This window comes from Clupea harengus, chromosome 18 (genome assembly GCF_900700415.2).
Source record: "Clupea harengus chromosome 18, Ch_v2.0.2, whole genome shotgun sequence".
In the NCBI taxonomy this organism is placed as follows: domain Eukaryota; kingdom Metazoa; phylum Chordata; class Actinopteri; order Clupeiformes; family Clupeidae; genus Clupea; species Clupea harengus.
In genome coordinates, this window is record NC_045169.1 from 24,439,257 (window position 1) to 24,460,213 (window position 20,957).

At 45.3% G+C, this 20,957-nt stretch overlaps 3 protein-coding genes and 1 long non-coding RNA gene across 7 annotated transcripts in view; 1 reads left to right on the forward strand and 3 right to left on the reverse strand.

The window, feature by feature from the left end:
* LOC105898408 (heavy metal-binding protein HIP-like) overlaps positions 1 to 20,957 on the reverse strand; it is a 249,655-nt gene that overhangs the window by 100,350 nt on the left and 128,348 nt on the right. The gene's annotated exons all lie outside the window — the stretch shown is intronic.
* LOC122133766 (leukotriene B4 receptor 1-like) lies at positions 628 to 5,675 on the reverse strand. Its single transcript, XM_042710555.1, is given in 4 exon segments — positions 628 to 1,106; positions 3,356 to 3,591; positions 3,594 to 3,631; positions 4,419 to 5,675. Coding segments are annotated over 4 exon segments (1,203 nt in total). The 5' UTR covers positions 4,958 to 5,675; the 3' UTR covers positions 628 to 716.
* LOC122133772 lies at positions 9,089 to 11,490 on the forward strand. Its single transcript, XR_006152979.1, has 2 exons — positions 9,089 to 9,623; positions 10,375 to 11,490. It is a non-coding gene; the product is annotated as an uncharacterized LOC122133772 (long non-coding RNA).
* On the reverse strand, positions 13,390 to 18,962 carry LOC105898403 (leukotriene B4 receptor 1-like). 3 transcript variants are annotated; one of them, XM_031584917.2, is made up of 5 exons: positions 18,133 to 18,962; positions 17,977 to 18,045; positions 15,545 to 16,237; positions 14,651 to 14,927; positions 13,390 to 14,098 (listed from the first exon to the last, which is right to left on the reverse strand). In XM_031584917.2, the coding sequence occupies exons 3-5, from the start codon at positions 16,093 to 16,095 to the stop codon at positions 13,715 to 13,717; spliced, it is 1,212 nt and encodes a 403-aa protein (XP_031440777.1). In that variant the 5' UTR covers positions 16,096 to 16,237; positions 17,977 to 18,045; positions 18,133 to 18,962; the 3' UTR covers positions 13,390 to 13,714. The 3 variants fall into 3 exon arrangements, with proteins under 3 accessions (XP_031440777.1, XP_031440778.1, XP_031440776.1); XM_031584918.2 differs by having other exon boundaries at positions 15,545 to 16,177; positions 17,977 to 18,962; XM_031584916.2 differs by having other exon boundaries at positions 17,977 to 18,962.

Below are 20,957 nucleotides of genomic sequence, written 5' to 3' on the forward strand. Positions count from 1 at the left end.
CCTGAGGCCCTTTGTGTGTCATGAGTGAGTGTATGTTAGTATGATAATACATCACATGCATGACAGCTCAAAACATTTTCTCATAAAACAAATCCATCCTCACAAATGTGTCCTATCAAGAGCATTTGATAATGATACAACTTACACAAGACAAGATATATGTGCATATACAAATGGATATGAAGAAACAGCACACGCTACACATAATTAACCAGAGAAAAATATTTACTTTCCAAAAATAGCATTTTTTTGTTGCAAGATTAGCATATTTGCACACTCCCCTCCCCACACACAGAGACACACAAACACTCATTCTCCCTATATCTCACTCTCTCACACACAAACACTCACTCTCCCTCTATCTCACTCACTCACACACAAACACTCACTCTCCCTCTATCACACTCTCACACACAAACACTCACCCTCTATCAAACTCACTCACACACAAACACTCACTCTCCCTCTATCACACTCACTCACACACAAACACTCACTCTCCCTCGATCACACTCTCACACTCACTCACACACAAACACTCATTCTCCCTCTCACTCACTCACAAACACTCACTCTCTCTCTATCACACTCTCACACTCACTCACACACAAACACTCATTCTCCCTCTCACTCACTCACTCACACACGCACACTTCCTCTCCTCTCTCTCTCTCTGTCTCTCTCTCTTACACACACAAACACACTCCCTCTCCCTTCTATTCTGCGACTGTCATGAGAGTTTTCAGCTCGGCCGTCTTCCTCGTGTCCTCCTCCCCACCCGCGACACTCTCTCCTCCTCCTCCTCCTCCTCCTCCTCTTTCTCCGCGTCGCACACTCATCTTTAAAGAGATCTTGCGGAAGGTGGAGCTCTCGTCATGCACGGAGCTGCGTGTGCTGCGTGTGCTGCGCGACTGAGCGTCGGAGTAGGTGCCCTCAAACATCTTCGCCATGAAGCTCAGGCCCGCGTTGCGAATGTGCGAGCTGCCAGCGAACACGTAGAGCACGGGATTCACGCTGCTGCTCAGGAACGCAAACGCCGTCACGTTGGGACGTGCCACCCTCGCCGCCTTAAGCGCCCACTCGGTGTCAGTCAGCAGTCCGATCACCTACAGACAGACGGATGAGACACACTTTTAGAATTTCATGTTAATTTACAACATGTCTGATCTCAGCTTGTTATTATGACCGCTGCTGCAGTTCGTTTTTATTAAATTATTTATTTGTAATACCGACTTTTGGTCAATGATATCATATACCTATTGATTTTTGCTCAAAGCACTTTTTAGGATATAGTTCAACAACATTTCACCAAAATGTACGAATTTTCTATGGCACGTAGCACACAATACGTGTGAACGGTTATTAAAATGTTTGCATATATAGGCTACTAAATTACATTATCTAAACACAGCACGTTTACTGTGCGATTAGGTTGTTAACTTGAGGCAAGTGGGACAAAGTGTTTAGCGTAACTGTGAGCACAAGTCTTGCACAGCACATGCCATTATAAACATTCTTCTGAGGCAATAGGAACAACTTTGTGTGCTCGAACCTAAAAGGTGTTGTAATAATGCCACAAAGGGGCGGACTGGCCAACGGGGATACGGCCCTTGGGCCGGTTCATTATATCACGTCAATCTAAATAGTCTGAAGGCAGAATATGTGCGCGGGGGAAGGGGCGTGGCGGCGGCAGTTAGTGAGCCACCCTGACAACTTCACAGTTTCAAGTGTTATAGGCAGAATATGTGCGCAGGGGGAGGGGACGTGGCGGCGGTTACAAACATGAAAAAAAGTTACGCCACTGCTCCCGGGACACTTTTTTCCCCCCCAGTCCGCCCCTGACATTGCCACAGCCACGTTAAGTTTAACTTTACATAGGTAGGCTAGCCTACATAACACCTAACAGTTTGCAGACAAGCTTGCTAAATGCAGAACACAGTACGGTGATAGAAGTGAAAAATAAAGCGAGGTTGTAAAAGTGCCATGAACAAAATGTCAATAGCCATGCAATCAGCTGCGATATCAGTGCAGCATCTTGAGTCCACATTGACCCACATCACAGTGACGGGCCATACCAGTAGGTAGTTCACACTAACTGCAGGTCTAGTAGGCCTAGTACTATATTTTGTATCAGCTTAGACTATTTATTTGTATATGGACTCAAGACCCTTTCATGAGTGGTGTATATAATAGTGTTTCACAAATGTAGCCTGCAACATCTACATTCAAACATACAAATAAACAATCTTAACAATGTGCCTTAAACTACAGTCTGTTTATCTCATGTTTCAAATAGCAAAGCCAACATAACCACTTCTGCTACTGCAAACACATTGCTCAAGATGACACAAGGATCAGGAGGACTAAGGACACTTTCAAACCAGTGCAATAAGGATATAAGCTTTTGCAGAGATTCGAGTCACCCCTGTCATAATCATGCTATCTTTGTTGTCGACTGGGTGATGGCCACATCACAGGGCAGTTGTCATGGTAATAGCAGCAGGAGGCATAACGGTAACAATTGCAAAATCACAGTGTATCAAATCATTCTGATTGACTGAACTATATCCTGAGAAGTAATCTTTTAGAAAGGGTCATAATCCTGTACACACACACACACACACACACACACACACACACACACACACACACACACACACACACACACATTCTCTCTCTCTCTCTCTCTGATTCTCCCTATCACTTTCTCCACCTCCACCCCTCTCTCCCTCCACCCCTCTCTCCTTCTTTTCCCCTGCCTCTCTTCATCCCTCCCTTCCCTTCCTCTCTATCATCTGCAGGATAGGAGAAGAGGACGAAGGTGCAAGCCCAACCCCCCCCCCCCTCCCCCCTATCGTTCTCCCCTCCGTGTCTCTCTTTTTCCTTCTCCCTCTCTTCATCCTCAACTACCTCTCCCTTTCCTTCTCTCTCTCCATCCCCGACTACCTCTCCCTTTCCTTCTCCCTCTCCCCATTCCCAAATACCTCTCTCTTTCCTTCTCCCTCTCTCTATCCTTGACTACCTCTCCCTTTCCTTCTCCCTCTCTCCATCCTTGACTACCTCTCCCTTTCCTTCTCCCCCTCTTCATCCCTCCCTCCCTCCCTTCCTCCCCTTCCTCTCCCTTTCCTTCTCCCTCTCTTCATCCCTCCCTTTCTCCCTCCCCTACCTCTCTCTTTCCTTCTCCCCCCTCTCCATCCCCGACTACCTCTCTCTTTCCTTCTCCCTCTCTCCATCCTTGACTACCTCTCCCTTTCCTTCTCCCTCTCTTCATCCCTCCCTCCCTCCCTCCCTCCCCTACCTCTCCCTTTCCCTCTCTCTCTCTCTATCCCCCCTCCCTCCCCCTCCTCTCTCTCACCTGCAGGATGTTGATGATGTGGTACGGCAGCCAGAAGAGGGCGAAGGCGGTGAGGATGGCGAGGATGAGGAAGCTGCCCCGCCCGCGACGCTTGAACATGGCCGTGCGCAGGCGGCGGAAGACGGAGGCGTAGCAGCCGGCGATGAGGCTGAAGGGCAGCAGGAAGCCCATGAACGTCTCCACCAGGTACTGGAACACCTGATGGCCCACGCTGTCCCAGTGGTGAGGAATGCAGAAGAGGAGGTGATGTTCTTGTGTCGGAAGAGCTGCAGGTTGCTGGGGAAGCACACGTACACACACGCAGACACATACGAACACAAACACACACAGACACATGCAAACACAAACACACACAGACACATACAAACACACAAACACAAACACACAAACACACAAGCAGACACATACAAACACACAAACACAGTCATGCATGTGATTATGATGAATGCTGACAGGCACACACACCAAGTTGTGCACACAAACACGTGCTTGTACTGAGTGCTGCATGACATACAGATGCACACACACACACACACACACACCCACAACCAAACCCACACACACACACACCCACACACAGACACACACACACACATGCATGCACACACACACACACACACACGCACACACATAAATACATGTGCATGCACACACACACACACACACACACTTATGCAGACACTCAAACACAATACAAAGTTGTGATAATTTCTTAGAAATGATCATGTACATGTCTACACATGGTGAAATCATGGCAATGATGACTCGTGTAAAAAATCATTCACACATTCTCCAGTGGTTCAACTGACTCTGCAAACACCCACAGAAACAAACATGGACATGGACATCTACATACCTAAAAACACACTTGGGTTTTCTGTGCTCACAAATACACACACAGATAAGCACAAACTAACACAGACACCCCCCCTCCCCCCTCCCACACACACACACACACACACACACACACACACACACACACACACACACACACACACACACACACACACACACACACACACACCCACACACACACACCACACACACACACACACACACACACCTGCGGTAGAAAGGCATAGGCAGTGCCAGAAAGAAGGCCAGCACCCATAACGCCAGAATGATGGAGAGTAGTGCCCGCTTGGTGCGCAGCCGCTGTGCCACGAAGGGCCTGCTGGTGGCCAGCCAGCGGTCGGCGCTCATCAGGGTGATCAGGTAGATGGAGGTGTACATGTTGACGGCGCAGAGGTAGTGCACGATCTTGCACGTGGCGGTGCCAAACTCCCAGCCTCGCACGCCCACCGTCAGGAAGCGCAGAAAGAGCGGCGCGGTCAGCAGGACCAGCACGTCGGCCAACGCCAGGTTGAACACCAGCAGGCAGGTGACGGAGCGCCGGCGCACGCGACACAGCACCGACCACACCACGAAGAGGTTGCCAGGGAAACCCACCACCAGGGCTATGGTCAGGATGCTGATGCCCACCTGGTGCGAGACGGAGAGGCCCGGGGAAGAGGAGGGAGAGGGAGAGAGAGAGGAGGAGAGAGAGGGTTGCAGGTAATGGGGTAGCATGGTTGGGTCAGTGGTGCCGTTGAAGGAGTCCATATTGATAGTTTTCTTAGAGGCTGATTGTCTCTTGCTTAGCTCCTCAGACTAGAGAGAGAGAAAGAGAGAAAGAGAGTGTAGGGTGTGAGAGGAGGGAGAGAGAGAGACAGCTGAAAAAACAGGAAGTACAGAGAAGCCAAAAGAAGTCAAGGCTGTTACTGAAGTACACAGATACTTGATAAGATCAACCTGGCTATGTTTTTCTATTAAATACATCCTGTTTTATTACTGTCCTTGATGTAGGTCCGCTGCTCTCTGTCTCGTGGCTTTGATCTCTGATCAACCTTTCAAAACTCCAATGCCAATTAAATGTATGAAAACACAGACACACTCACATCTAAGGCAGTCATTACTACTGCTGTTACAATAAGCAGAAGGATATTAGAAGTAGAGTATATTTTCAGTTCAACCACTTTTTGCAAAAATGTGCCTAAAACATGTCACAAACAAGGGCACGTGTCCACCTAACTTTGTGTGGTGACAAAACACTAGTAAGTCACTAGTAGTGGAGAGTTACTCTCAAAACATTCAGTGTTTTCACTTCCTCACAGGCTTACTCACTTCAAGCAGACACAACTAGACATAACACGTTTTATATATAGATAGATAAACATAATAAATACAACTAGACATAACACGTTTGATAGATAGATAAACATAATAAAAAACCCACAAAGTGAGAGATATCAACAGATAAACAGAATACGTTTGACCATGCAGCTTTGACATACCTGAAGTTGCCTGTATGGGAAGAACACAGTTCTGTTGGCTGTCTGTTGGCTGTCACTGCGTACAGTCCTCCGTCACTGCGTACAGTCCTCCGTCACTGCGTACAGTCCTCTGCACTGCGCTGCACTGACCAAAGGACGTGAGAGGACATGTGTTACAAAGTCTGTGTCATATCCTTCTGCGTTGTCCCCATTGCAAGATCTGAGGGGAAACACTCTCAACTCCTTACCACACAGGAAGTCAGCCGTCAGCCATAACTTAAATGGGGATTTTATGAACTTAATACCACACTGCTTATCTTATATTTATTTCTTCTCCCGCTGCTCGACTTTGATGACTAGACACTATAGAGTCATACATAAGACTATATCGCACCATACAGTGCACCCTGTAAGATATACATGTACATATACCTATAGACAACCCAAATAACCAACCCCCATGGCAGGAAGGACTCTCTCAAGTTTTTTTTTAAATTCAGCTGATCATATCTTTCTCTCTTCTCTCGCTGGACGACTTTGATGACTACACACTATAGAGTCATACATAAGACTATATCGCACCATACAGTGCACCCTGTAATACATCTATAAGCTATACATGTACACATATACCTATAGACAACCCAAATAACCAACCCTCATGGCAGGAAGGACACAATGTCTTTGCCCTTGATGAATAAATTCACACATTCTTCTTGCTCTGACCTCAATTCTAGTGTTGCTACTACGGTTTGTGTTGCTTTGTGTCTCTCCCTCTCCCTCTCTCCCTCTCTCCCTCTCTCCCCCTCTCCTCTCCTCTCCTCTCCCCCTCTCTACCTCCTCTCCTCTCCTCTCTCTCTACTACGGTATGTGTTGCTTTGTGTCTTTCCCTCTCCCTCTCTCCCCCTCTCCTCTCTTCTCCCCTCCTCGCCTCTCTCTCTACTACGGTCTGTATTGCTTTGTGTGCTACGTCTGCCCTTAATAGTTGAAACAGACGCTTCACCTCAACATCATTGCACTTAGCCACCCCCACTGGTGGCTGATTCAGAGTTCAGAGTGATTCATCTTGTGAATGGGATTTCAAGACTATATTCTCAGCGAAAACTGATCTGAGAGCAATAGGTGGGCGGAATCAGGCTGAAACATTGGACATTTATCATAATAATCCTAGAAAATAAACAAAAACATTAAAAATAGACATTGTCCTAGAGTGACTAAGGCATTGATTTCCACATAAGAGGGATGGGTTCATGTGTGTCATGACAAAAGACATGAAGCAACTCAGGACAAAACAATGTATTTGTGTCAACAAAAAATGTGGCTTGTTTGAAAAACAACATACATCAACAACCCCCCCCCATATTTTCCCATGGAGATATGCATGCACACACACTCACACACTCACATACCTACATTTTTCTTTTAATAATAATTCTATAGTAAATATATACATTGTTTTTATCTTCAATGTAATGTATTGTTCTGTTGGCCTATATTGTCCCATACGCCATCCATCCAGGACAATGTCCAGGCTCTCTCCAAGGAAGTCTGGGCAGGATCCTGAGAAAGAGGTACCCGTCCGGCAGCGAATGGCACTGTCTCAGTCAAACACAGAAGAGCGAGGGGACATAAGAGGTGGACGAAGAGGAAGAGGAGGGGGAGGAGGAGGAGGAAGGGGAGTGATGGACAAAGGAAGAGGTGCACGAGGAGAAGAGAGCACATCGTCCTCACGCCCCTCTCCTAAAGTGATCCCAAAACCTCCCAACCCTCCAGCCTCTCAACCCCTAAGTCCAGGCGTCAGTACAGTTCCCCCTCCCCCTAACCCCTCCTCCGATTCAGAGCTCCTTCAGATTCCACTGGGTGGTGCTGGCAGCTGGCAGTGAAAGGATGGAGGCGTGGCTTCGAGCAGAAAAGGCAGGAGCTATCCGAGGGTCATGTGACCGCGCCAGGACTTGGAGCGGTGCTGGATTTCGCTTACGCTGGAGAGATGGTTGGGACACCACCTGACACTGGGGCACTGGAAGATGTGATGTCTGCAGGTGATGTCTGCAGGTGTTGTTTCTAAGGTGTTGCTTTCTGATCTGGAATCTGTGTTATTACTGTTTCTACTATTCCGCCCTACTGTTCTTCGAAGTAAAGGTCGCCGTATCTTAGGACTGTTTCTGAAATGCCTGTACAATTAACTCAAAGCTCTTACAATGTGTCATGTTCTATTTTTTAAATCCTTAGATCTAAGTGCTGGGAGGTGTTTTTACTGCATTTGACAGTTATGCATGTCACTCCATTGACACCTGACATTTATGTTATGTCTATGTCAGTTACTGCTGGTCAAACACCTCCCTTTTGACCTTTTTAACTCATCTACCTATCTATCTACCTATTTGTGTCTTTTCGCAGATATCTAGGTGTTCCACGGTTAGCACAGGTGTGTAGGGGAGATGGCGCCCCCTGTGGGCCGAAGGAGAGAGAGCAGAGCCTGGAGGTCCTCCGGAGATTGTGGGTGCACAGAGTAGGCTGTGACGTCCTCATTCAAACTCAGAATGGAGAGAGTTTTCCAGGTAGACTCTTATTTGCTTTTATTTATTTAGTTAGTTATTTCACTTGAAAAAATACCATTACCCATGAATCTTCATGTGTTGGGTTAAGTTGTGTCTGTGTTTAGGATCGAACATAAAGTTGATGATAATATTAGAACAAATGCATGCTCTGTTTTGAAACGATTGTCTTCATATCTCATTCAAGAGTCTCCATTAAAAAATGAAACTGAACCGTGGGAGAGAAAAAATTAAATGAACTATCAAATTAAAATCTGTTCAATTCTATTTGCTTTTTAGTTTTCAAAAGAATCTATCTAGGACTATTTTATACAGAGGAAAACATCACTGATGATGACACTCCCAAAAAAAAGCACGCCTCTCAAATCGAGTATAAATAGTATAAATATAGTTCATTTCCCAGCCCTGGTTATGTGTAATCATGACTCTGCAATATGACAATTAGTTTTGCCTCGGTTGGAAGTTGTGGTTTCTGCACAGGGGAGAATACCTGAGGGATGTTTGTGATTCACTTTGAGGTCACTTTTTCCTGTTTGCGTAATGGAGAGCAATTTTCTGGTGGTGGTATGATCTCCCACAGATAGCTTTGAACTCTATGAAAAGGACTTTACCGTAAAGGAGTTCAGGAGTTCTGAGGAAAGAAAGCTGTTTCCTGCAGTTGTTCTCTCTGTTTTTTTATCAGTTTTCACTTTTCTCTGAGACCACAATGCTGTTACACAATCTCTCGGTCCCTCTCTCTGTCTTTCTCTCTCATTCCCTCACTCTGTCTTTCTCTCTCATTCTTTCTCCATTTCCTCTTTCTTTCTTTCTTTCTTTCTTTCTTTCTCTCTCTCTCTCTTATCCTCTTTCCCTCTCTTTTTCTCGTTCACTCTTTATCCTTCTCTCTCTCCTTTTTTTAATTTTATTGTGCCACTTTCTTTCTCCCTCCCTCCCTCTCTGTCTTTCTCCCTCCCTCCCTCTCTGTCTTTCTCCCTGTCTCATAGCTCACAGAGTGGTTCTCGCAGCCGGAGGGGACTACTTCCGGGCCCTCTTCTGCGGAGGGTTACGTGAGTGCATGCCAGGATGTGGTGTGCCTCCGCGGTGTGTCCTCCAGCGTGCTGCGCCCCCTCTTGACCTTCCTCTACTCCGGCAGGCTGGAGCTGGGCTGGCCTTGCGTGTAGGAGCTGGCTGAGGCGAGCCCAACCGCAGCCTCTGGGTTGCCCGGCGGTTTTTGACTGGACCGGGTCTTTTCAGAACCGTGCAGTGGTGGCCACTAGCCCAGCTTCCCGATCCACCCCGGTTCCGCCAATGCGTGTGTGTTCTCCAGAACAAGCTCTACATCAGCGGGGGCCGCAAGTACTACGGGGCACTGGACATTCTCAAGTACTACGGGGCACTGGACATTCTCAAGTCAGTCATGAGGTGAGCAGGACGCCAAAACAAAAAAACCTTTTCAGCTTTTCTGAAAATTGACACTGAAAGGACGCTCATAAAACATGACTGGACTTTTATTGTATTTAAAGTTTAATATCATCTTTCAAAATCAAACAAAGAATATTATCAGTTACTAATTACCCTGAGGTCATTTGTGTGCCATGACCCTGACTCTCTCTCTCTCTCAGGGTTGACTCATCGACTAAGACAGGATGTTTGTCAGGCCTATTGCCTGCTTCAGTTAGATTGCGTAAGGTTATGAGTAAGATTAGAGTTGGGGTTAATGGCCAGAGAGTTGAGCAAAAATGAGAGAGATTGGCTGAGTTGACAACCATGTCAAATGCTTCTCAAATCCTCTGAAGTAGCTAGTTCAATAACAGTGAACAGCCAATGATGGTGAAATAGTTAGTTCAATAACAGTGAACAGCTAATGATGGTGAAATAGCCAGTTCAATAACAGTGAACAGCTAGTGATGGTCTGCCGAGTATCATGTAATGGTCTGCTTAGTGTGAAGTAAACAGTACCCTATCTCCATCAGGTTTGACCCTCTGCAGTGCAGTGAAATAAACAGTACCCTTTCTCCATCAGGTTTGACCCTGTGCAGTGCAGTGAAGTAAACAGTACCCTATCTCCATCAGGTTTGACCCTCTGCAGTGCAGTGAAATAAACAGTACCCTATCTCCATCAGGTTTGACCCTCTGCAGTGCAGTGAAGTAAACAGTACCCTATCTCCATCAGGTTTGATCCTGTGCAGTGCAGCTGGGAGCAGTTGCCAGATATGGCCGTTCCCAGAGATTACTTTGCCGCTGTTTGTCTGGATGGGAAGGTGTTTGCACTGGGTGGTAGCCATGACGAAACACAGGACCTGGACACTGTGGAGTATACTTCACACCTGAGGACAACACCTGGAGGTAGCTGAATGTCATTTGTATCCTCTTTGTTTATGTTTTCTTTCTTTCGATGGCCTGAATGAATGATGGTTGTTTACAAAATCCCATTTTTTGTTAATTAAACCATTTTCACAGCATATCAATGGCAAGAGCCAGATAAACAAAAATAACAGAATAACAAAGAAAACAAAGTAATGAATAAAATAATGATAGGATGAAACTAACACGATGATAAGATAAGCAAGAAGAACAACACACACACACACACACACACACGCGATAACCAAGTGCCAGCTGAGATATGAAATGCCCTCATGACACGGCGTGGGTGCACCGCTACGACCCCCGGGAAGGACGCTGGGATAAGTTGGGGGCCATGCCACGACCTTACACTGACCTTTGTGCCTGCATGCTGCAGCTGCCACAGGGTGTACATGGGTAGTAGAACTAAAAACAGTGTGTTTATGTGTGTGTGTGTGTGTGTGTGTGTTTGTGTGTGAGTGTGTGTGGGTGGTCGACTGTCGTCGTGTTGTGCTACATTTTCCTGCTCCTTCTGATAGAATATGTTATCGTCCTGCTACTGTGATTGGAAATAAAGTGCAAAAAGATAAAGATCTGTCCAGTATCTGACTAGATGAGATCATTGTGAATTATTCCATGCATTTGATATGTATAACCTTTGATTTGTTATCCACAAAATGTAAACAACGTTTCAGCTTTTCTAAAGATTCACTCTCCCTCTACACTGCACCCATCATAATGTAACGGTAGAAAAGTGCCGTTAGGTACTGTAGACTGTGGAAGTGTTTCAATAAGGATTTGGATTGTCGTAGCTGTTGTACTCTTTCATTAATTCAAACATATGTAACGGTAGACAAGTGCCGTTAGCCACGCGATATAGTTTTGCCTACTGTTTTGGGGAGGTAACCTAGCAACGGGGGTCGGAGAGTGAAAAACTGAAGAGTAACATGGAAAACTACGGGGCTAGAAAATCCTAATATTATAAAATAGGATAATCGCCAATGAACAGTAAAGTAAAGTAAACAGTAAAGGTCAGTCGTCGTTGGCGATCAGGAGAGACGGAGGAAACTCAAGACAGGGAGCTACAGCCTGGTTGGAGCGGTGGGGAGTTAGGTGTTAGCTTGGAAGCTAAACTAGCTTTGCCCAGCCCAACAGAGTTTTCTTTTGCTACGGATGAGTCCCTGCACAACCGGTGACTAACCAAGTGGTGTAATCTTTGGATAAGGTACTGTGTCTTGATCTAATCTACGGCGATCCAGATGAGGTCCAACAGCCTTTGATGAACACTCCCCCCTCTAAAGAACGATTTATTTAACAAGGCTCTTCACATTAAATGCGCTGAACTTATTGATGGACGTTTGTTCTATTTGATTGTTATTTATGCTAACTGATGTATTTATATGTATTCTGATGGCTATTTATTCGCATTATTATTCATCCTAATGAATATGTATTTATATGAATTCTGATTGTTATTTATTCGCATTGTTATTTATCCTAATTAATATGTATTTATATGAATTCTGATTACTGTTTATTCCAATTGCTATATATTCTATTTATTGTACCTATCTAAACATACTGATCATTTTTAATACATTTGATGTATAGAACAATCTGAAGTTGGCTCTGTTGTCTTCCTGGACTCTGTAGAGCAGTGTTTCTCAAACTTTTTCAGACCAAGGACCACTTAGCCAATAAAAAAAAACTCGCGGACCATCTAACTGAATAGTATATCCCCGGAACAACAGGCCTTCTACCCAGACCTGGCACCAGACAATTGTTAGCGGCACATGATTTTCGAGGGTGGGCACTCCTTTTTTACATACCGGTAGGCTAGTTATAGATGATGCGCTAGGTAAAGCATCTGGAACCCTGCTCCATGCGTGACTTGGTTATGTTACAAACTATAGTTCGCTCACAGCCTCATACTCTCATCACACACTCAGACATGCCAATGTATCACACAACACAACCAATGCGCTTACCGACCACGCGAATGCAGTAATTCCCTACCAACAGTAGGCTAGCCGACTGGCATTAATAAAGCCATCCTAGTAGTCAACTTTTCATAATTAAGAGTTGTCATTATCCAACGTCACACAACACATAATATAGTTATCATCTTGCTGTCTCCGCAGTGGGAGAAAAAAAACGCTGTTTGAATGCAGCTCCGCGGCGGGATGATGCCCACTGCGGCTGAACCATCTCGCCGTTGCACCGTCTCCTTGTCTGTCAGAGGCTTTCTCATTTAATTTTCTCTTAAACCACCAATCCATGCCCTTGTTAATAGGTTAGGCAACTCTTTAATATATTAGGCTACTACTGACTGTGTTCTCTTCGTTCTGAGTTGTATGTTAGAAATGTCGCAATAATTTACTTTTTGCCGTCGCGGACCATTACGGGGCACTGGCGGACCACCAGTGGTCCGCGGACCACACTTTGAGAACGACTGCTGTAGAGGGATTGGTATAGCTACACACACTAAGGGAAAGACATTGCCTAGTTGCCCTCGCGGTTACAATAAGAAGCTGTTGTCTTCTCGTGACTTGTTGTAAAGTGCGCATGTGGATGAAAGTATAATGTTCTGCATTGTAAAATCTATTTGTAATCCTGTTAATAATCCCAATTGTTGCTAAAAGTATTTGTAATCTAATAAGGTCTTTAATCTAATATCCTTTTTTCTTGTATGCTAATTGCATAACGCCGTTCCATGTATTCCATTACTCCCCAAGCCTGGCAATGACTGAGTGTACAGTATGTAAGTATGATTATAATACCCATCACATGCATGACAGCTCAAAACATTTTCTCATAAAAAAAATCCATCCTCACAAATGTGTCCTATCAAGAGCATTTAATAATGATACAACTTACACAAGACAAGGATATGAAGAAACAGTACACCGCAACACATAATCAACCAGAGAAAAAAAATCACTCTCCAAATATTTGCATTTTTTTTTTTGCAATATTAGCATATTTGCACACTGCCCGCCCCACACACAGACACACACAAACACTCACTCTCCCTCTATCTCACTCTCTCACTCACTCACACACAAACGCACACTTCCTCTCCTTCTCTCTCTCTCTCTCTCTCTCTCTCTCTCTCTCTCTCTCTCTCTGTCTCTCTCTCTCACACACACACACACTCCCTTTCCCTTTTATTCTGCGACTGTCATGAGATTTTTCAGCTCAGCTGTCTTCCTCGTGTCCTCCTCCCCACCCGCCACACTCTCTCCTCTTCCTCCTCCTCCTCCTCCTCCTCCTCGCACACTCATCTTTTGAGTGATCTTGCGGAAGATGGAGTTGTCGTCGGGGACGGAGCTGCGTGTGCTGCGTGTGCTGCGCGACTGAGTGTCGGAGTAGGTGCCCTCAAACAACTTTGCCATGAAGCCTAGGCCCGCGTTCCGGATGTGCGAGCTGCCAGCGAACACGTAGAGCACGGGATTCACGCTGCTGCTCAGGAACGCAAACGCCGTCACGTTGGGACGCGCCACCTTCGCCGCATCAATCGCCCACTCGGTGTCAGTCAGCAGTCCGATCACCTACAGACAGACAGATGAGACACACTTTTAGAATTTCCTGTTAATTTACAACATGTCTGATCTTTGTTGTCGACTGGGTGATGGCCACTTCACAGGGCAGTTGTCATGGTAATAGCAGCAGGAGGCATAACGGTAACAATTGCAAAATCACAGTGGATCAAATCATTCTGATTGACTGAACTATAACCTGAGAAGCAAATGATTAGGCCCCTACCCATTAAACCATTAAACTCCCTCCACCCTTCTCTTCTTCTATTCCCCTGCCTCTGTTCATCCCTCCCTCCCCTTCCGCTCTCTCACCTGCAGGATGTTGAAGATGTGGAAGGGCAGTCAGAAGATGAGGGCGAAGATGCAAGCCCCCCCCCCCCCCTCCCTGTGGTTCTCCCCTCCGTCTCTCTCCCTTTCCTTCTCCCTCTCTCCATCCTCGACTACCTCTCCCTTTCCTTCTCCCTCCCTCCCCTACCTCTCCCTTTCCTTCTCCCTCCCTCCCCTACCTCTCCCTTTCCTTCTCCCCCTCTTCATCCCTCCCTCCCTCCCCCTCCTCTCTCTCACCTGCAGGATGTTGACGATGTGGTACGGCAGCCAGAAGAGGGCGAAGGCAGCGAGGATGGTGAGGATGAGGCAGCTGCCCCGCCCGCGACGCTTGAACATGGCCGTGCGCAGGCGGCAGAAGACGGAGGCGTAGCAGCCGGCGATGAGGCTGAAGGGCAGCAGGAAGCCCATGAACGTCTCCACCAGGTACTGGAACACCTGATGGCCCACGCTGTCCCAGTGGTAAGGTACGCAGAAGAAGGAGGTGATGTTCTTGTGTCCGAAAATCTGCTCGTTGCTGGGGAAGCACACGTACACACGCAGACACATACGAACACAAACACACACAGACACATACAAACACAAACACACACACACACACAGACACATACAAACACACAAACACAGGCATGCATGTGATTATGATGAATGCTGACAGGTAAACGCACCAAGTTGTGCACACAAACATGTACTTGTACTGAGTGCTGACTCGATGACATACAGATGCACAAACCCACACACCCACACACACCCAAACCCACACACACAGACACACACACACACCCACACACAGACACACATAAACACACATATGCTTGCACACACACACACACACACACTTATGCAGACACTCAAACACAATACAAAGTTGTGATAATTTCTTAGAAATGATCATGCTCATGTCTACACATGGTGAAATCATGGCAATGATGACTCGTGACAAAAATCATTCACACATTCTCCAGTGGTTTAACTGACTCTGCAAACACCCACAGAAACAGACATGGACATCTACATACCTAAAAACACACTTGGGTTTTCTGTGCTCACAAATACACACACAGATAAGCACAAACTAACACAGACACCCCTCCCCACACACACACACACACACACACACACACACACACACACCTGCGGTAGAATGGCATAGGCAGTGCCAGAACGAAGGCCAGCACCCAAAATGCCAGAATGATGGAAAGTAGTGCCCGCTTGGTGCGCAGCCGCTGTGCCACGAAGGGCCTGCTGGTGGCCAGCCAGCGGTCGGCGCTCATCAGGGTGATCAGGTAGATGGAGGTGTACATGTTGACGGCGCAGAGGTAGTGCACGATCTTGCACGTGGCGGTGCCAAACTCCCAGCCCTGCACGCCCACCGTCAGGGAGCGCAGGAAGAGCGGCGCGGTCAGCAGGACCAGCACGTCGGCCAACGCCAGGTTGAACACCAGCAGGCAGGTGACGGAGCGCTGGCGCACACGACACAGCACCGACCACACCACGAAGAGGTTGCCAGGGAAACCCACCACCAGGGCTATGGTCAGGATGCTGATGCCCACCTGGTGCGAGACGGAGAGGCCCGGGGAAGAGGAGGGAGAGGAAGAGGAGGGAGAGAGAGAGAAGGAGGAGAGAGAGGGTTGCAGGTAATGGGGTAGCATGGTTGGGTCAGTGGTGCCGTTGAAGGAGTCCATATTGATAGTTTTCTTGGAGGCTGATTGTTTCTTGCTTATCTCCTCAGACTAGAGAGAGAGAGACAGAGAAAGAGAGTGTAGGCTGTGAGAGGAGGGAGAGAGAGACAGAGAGAGTGTAGGGTGTGAGAGGAGGGAGAGTAAGCTGAAAAAACAGGAAGTACAGAGAAGCCAAAAGAAGTCAAGGCTGTTACTGAAGTACACAGATACTTGATGAGATCCACCTGGCTATGTTTTTCTATTAAATACATCCTGTTTTATTACTGTCCTTGATGTAGGTCCGCTGCTCTCTGTCTCGTGGCTTTGATCTCTGATCAACCTTTCAAAACTCCAATGCCAATTAAATGTATGAAAACACAGACACACTCATATCTAAGGCAGTCATTACTACTGCTGTTACAGAAAGCAGAAGGGTATTAGAAGTAGAGTATATTTTCAGTTCAACCACTTTTTGCAAAAATGTGCCTAAAACATGTCACAAACAAGGGCATGTGTCCACCTAACTTTGTGTGGTGACAAAACACTAGTAAGTCACTAGTAGTGGAGAGTTACTCTCAAAACATTCAGTGTTTTCACTTCCTCACAGGCTTACTCACTTCAAGCAGACACAACTAGACATAACACGTTTGATATATAGATAGATAAACATTAGTGGTGCACCGATGTATCTGCCATACATCGGTAGTGGCCGATATTTGCCTCGTTTACTGCCATCGGTGCATCGGTAATAAACTTGACTTTCACCGATGGCATTGGCCGATGTTCATTGGTATGTTTTCTGCGTTACTGTACAGTTACTCAGATTACCGCGAATGCGGAATAAGAGACGTCCGACTCCATTCATTCTCACACACGCGCACGCAGCCACAATTACACAGCGTCTCCCCGGTGATCACATTAAATGTGATCAATGAACATTGTTGAAAGTGTTGTTGGGTGTTTTGTGGGTTTGTGGTGCTTGTTTGCTTCACGGTGTGAAGGTGTATTGGTGTCGGGTGTTTACCGCGAGTTTGGTGTATTGTTTAATCTGCAATATATATCATTCATACATAATATTTGCATACACCTCTACTGTTGCTAAATTATACTGATTTATACTGGGTACCCACTTTCTCATCCATTTACCATTTGCATTGCGATAACATCCATAAACTGGTTAACATACATGTACTCACACTTCCTGGTTATCACGCTTCCAAATAGCCTATACTGGGCCCAACGCAAAAGCGCGCTCGCGCTGGGATAACACTTTTACATCGTGCCACTTGTGGAGGGAGCGGGGCATTTGGTCAGAGGGGTGTTTGTTTTGTTCACATTTCAATTATGTAATAGCTATTCAGTGTGAAGTTATTTTCTGTTGGGTTAAATGGTGTTCGTTTTATTATATGGACATATGTTATGGAAAGTATAGTTAATGAATTCATTGTTTTTGTTAATAGTATGCACTATGTGCTATTTGTTTGCAACAGAGAGACTGTGCACTGGTGATTGAAAGTTATGAAGGCTATATAGCTGGATGTCTTCTGTAACAGAAGATTATATTAAATAAAGTTGAGTTTAACTAAAGATTGTTTCATAAATCTGATTGAATTTGTGCTCATTAAAAGATAAGAGTGATAAAGGGCTCAAATAATTGAAAATAGTGCTTTTTAAATAATGATTTAATTATTTTCCTGGCACAAAAGGGTGAATGAATAACAACCAAAACAAAATAAACAAATATCGGTATCGGCTATCGGCTAGATTATTGTTTTGAACATCGGTATCGGTATCGGCCAAGAATTACCATATCGGTGCATCCCTAATAAACATAATAAAAAACCCACAAAGGGAGAGCTATCAACAGATAAACAGAGTACGTTTGACCATGCAGCTTTGACATACCTGAAGTTGCCTGTATGGGAAGAACACAGTTCTGTTGGGTGTCTGTTGGCTGTCACTGCGTACAGTCCTCTGCGTGAAAGGACATGTGTTACAAAGTCTGTGTCATAACCTTTTACGTTGTCCCTGTTGCAAGATCTGAGGGGAAATACTCCTTACCACACAGGAAGTCAACCGTCAGCCGTAACTTAAATGTGGATTTTATGACCCAAGTTAATACCACGCTGTTCCAAGTTTTTTTTTAAATTCAGCTGATCTTATCTTTCTCTCTTCTCTCGCTGGACGACTTTGATGACTACACACTATAGAGTCATACATAAGACTATATCGCACCATACAGTGCACCCTGTAATACATCTATAAGCTACACATGTACATATACCTATAGACAACCCAAATAACCAACCCCCATGGCAGGAAGGACACAATGTCTTTGCCCTTGATGGATAAATTCACACATTCTTCTTGCTCTGACCTCAATTCTAGTGTTGCTACTACGGTATATGTTGCTTTGTGTCTTTCCCTCTCCCTCTCTCCCCCTCTCCTCTCTTCTCCCCTCCTCGCCTCTCTCTCTACTACGGTCTGTATTGCTTTGTGTGCTACGTCTGCCCTTAATAGTTGAAACAGACGCTTCACCTCAACATCATTGTACTTAGCCACCCCCACTGGTGGCTGATTCAGAGTTCAGAGTGATTCATCTTGTGAATGGGATTTCAAGACTATAATCTCAGCGAAAACTGATCTGAGAGCAATAGGTGGGCGGAATCAGGCTGAAACATTGGACATTTATCATAATAATCCTAGAAAATAAACAAAAACATTAAAAATAGACATTGTCCTAGAGTGACAGGCATTGATTTCCACATAAGAGGGATGGGTTCATGTGTGTCATGACAAAAGACATGAAGCAACTCAGGACAAAACAATGTATTTGTGTCAACAACAAAACAAATGTTTTGGCTTGTTTGAAAAACAACATACATCATACATCAACAACCCCCCCCCCCCCCCCCCATATTTTCCCATGGAGATATGCATGCACACACACTTATTTTTTTCTTTTTTATAATTCTATAGTAAATATATACATTGTTTTTATCTTCAATGTAATGTATTGTTCTGTTGGCCTATATTGTCCCATCCGCCATCCATCCAGGACAATGTCCAGGCTCTCTCCAAGGAAGTCTGGGCAGGATCCTGAGAAAGAGGTACCCATCCAGGCAGCTGGCAGTGAAAGGGTGGAGCCGTGGCTTCCAGCAGAAAAGGCAGGACTTAACAAGGCCCTGCGAGAGCTATCCGAGGGTCATGTGACCGCGCCAGGACTTGGAGCTGTGCTGGATTTCGCTTACGGTTGGGACACCACCTGACACTGGGGCACTGGAAGATGTGATGTCTGCTTGCAGGTGTCGTTTCTAAGGTGTTGCTTTCTGATCTGGGATCTGTGTTATTTCTGTTTCTACTGTTCTTCGAAGTAAAGGTTGGCGTATCTTAGGACTGTTTCTGAAATGCCTGTACAATTAACTCAAGGCTCTTAAAATGTGTCATGTTCTATTTTTGAAATCCTTAGATCTAAGTGCTGGGAGGTGTTTTTACTGCATTTGACAGTTATGCATGTCACTCCATTGACTCCTGACATTTATGTTATGTCTATAACAGTTACTGCTGGTCAAACACCTCCCTTTTGACCTTTTTAACTCATCTATCTATCTATCTACCTATTTGTGTCTTTTCGCAGATATCTAGGTGTTCCACGGTTAGCACAGGTGTGTAGGGGAGATGGCGCCCCCTGTGGGCCAAAGGAGAGAGCAGAGCCTGGAGGTCCTCCGAAGATTGTGGGTGCACAGAGTAGGCTGTGACGTCCTCATTCAAACCGAGAATGGAGAGAGTTTTCCAGGTAGACTCTTGTTTACTTTTATTTATTTATTTAGTTATTTCACTTGAAAAATGACCATTACCCATGTACTGCATGTGTTGGGTTAAGTTGTGTCTGTGTTCAGGAGCAAACACAAAGTTGATGATAATATTAGAACAAATGCATGCTCTGTTTTGAAACTATTGTCTTAATATCTCATTCAAGAGTCTCCATAAAAAAATGACACGATATTATGAACAATGAACCGTGGGAGAGAAAAATAAAAATAAACTATCAGATTAAAATCTGTTCAATTAAACTTGCTTTTCAGGTGTCAAAATAATCTATCTAGTACTATTTTATACTGAGGAAAACACCACTGATGATGACATATCCAAAGAAAAGCACGCCTCTGCTCAAATCGACTTTAGTATAAATATAATTCATTTCCTAGCCCTGGTTATGTGTAATCATGACTCTGCAATATGACAAATAGCCCTGGTTATGTGTGATCATGACTCTGCAATATGACAAATAGCTTTGCCTCGGGAGTTTGCTGAGGTTGGAAGCCAGGCCAATTGTGGTTTCTACTCTGTGGAGAATACCTGAGGGGTGTTTGTGATTCACTTTGTTGTCACTTTTTCCTGTTTGCGTATTGGAGAGCAATTTTCTGGTGATGGTATGATCTCCCACAGATAGCTTTGAACTCTATGAAAAGGACTTTACCGTAAGGAAGTGCAGGAGTTCTGAGGAAAGAAAGCTGTTTCCTGCAGTTGTTCTCTCTGTTTTTTTATCAGTTTTCACTTTTCTCTGAGACCACAATGCTGTTACACAATCCCTTTGTCCCTCTCAGTCCCTCACTCTGTCTTTCTCTCTCATTCCCTCACTCTGTTTTTGTCTCTCATTCTTTCTTCATTTCCTCTTTCTTTCTCTCTCTCTTATCCTCTTTCCCTCTCTTTTTCTCGTTCACTCTTTATCCTTCTTTCTCTCCGTCTCTGAATTTTGTTGTGCCACTTTCTTTCTCCCTCCTTCTTGCTTTCTCTCTTTCTTTCTCCCTCCCTCCCTCTCTGTCTTTCTCCCTGTCTCTGTGGTATAGCGCCAGAAGAGCTTTGTGTGAAAGCTGGTGAACGCT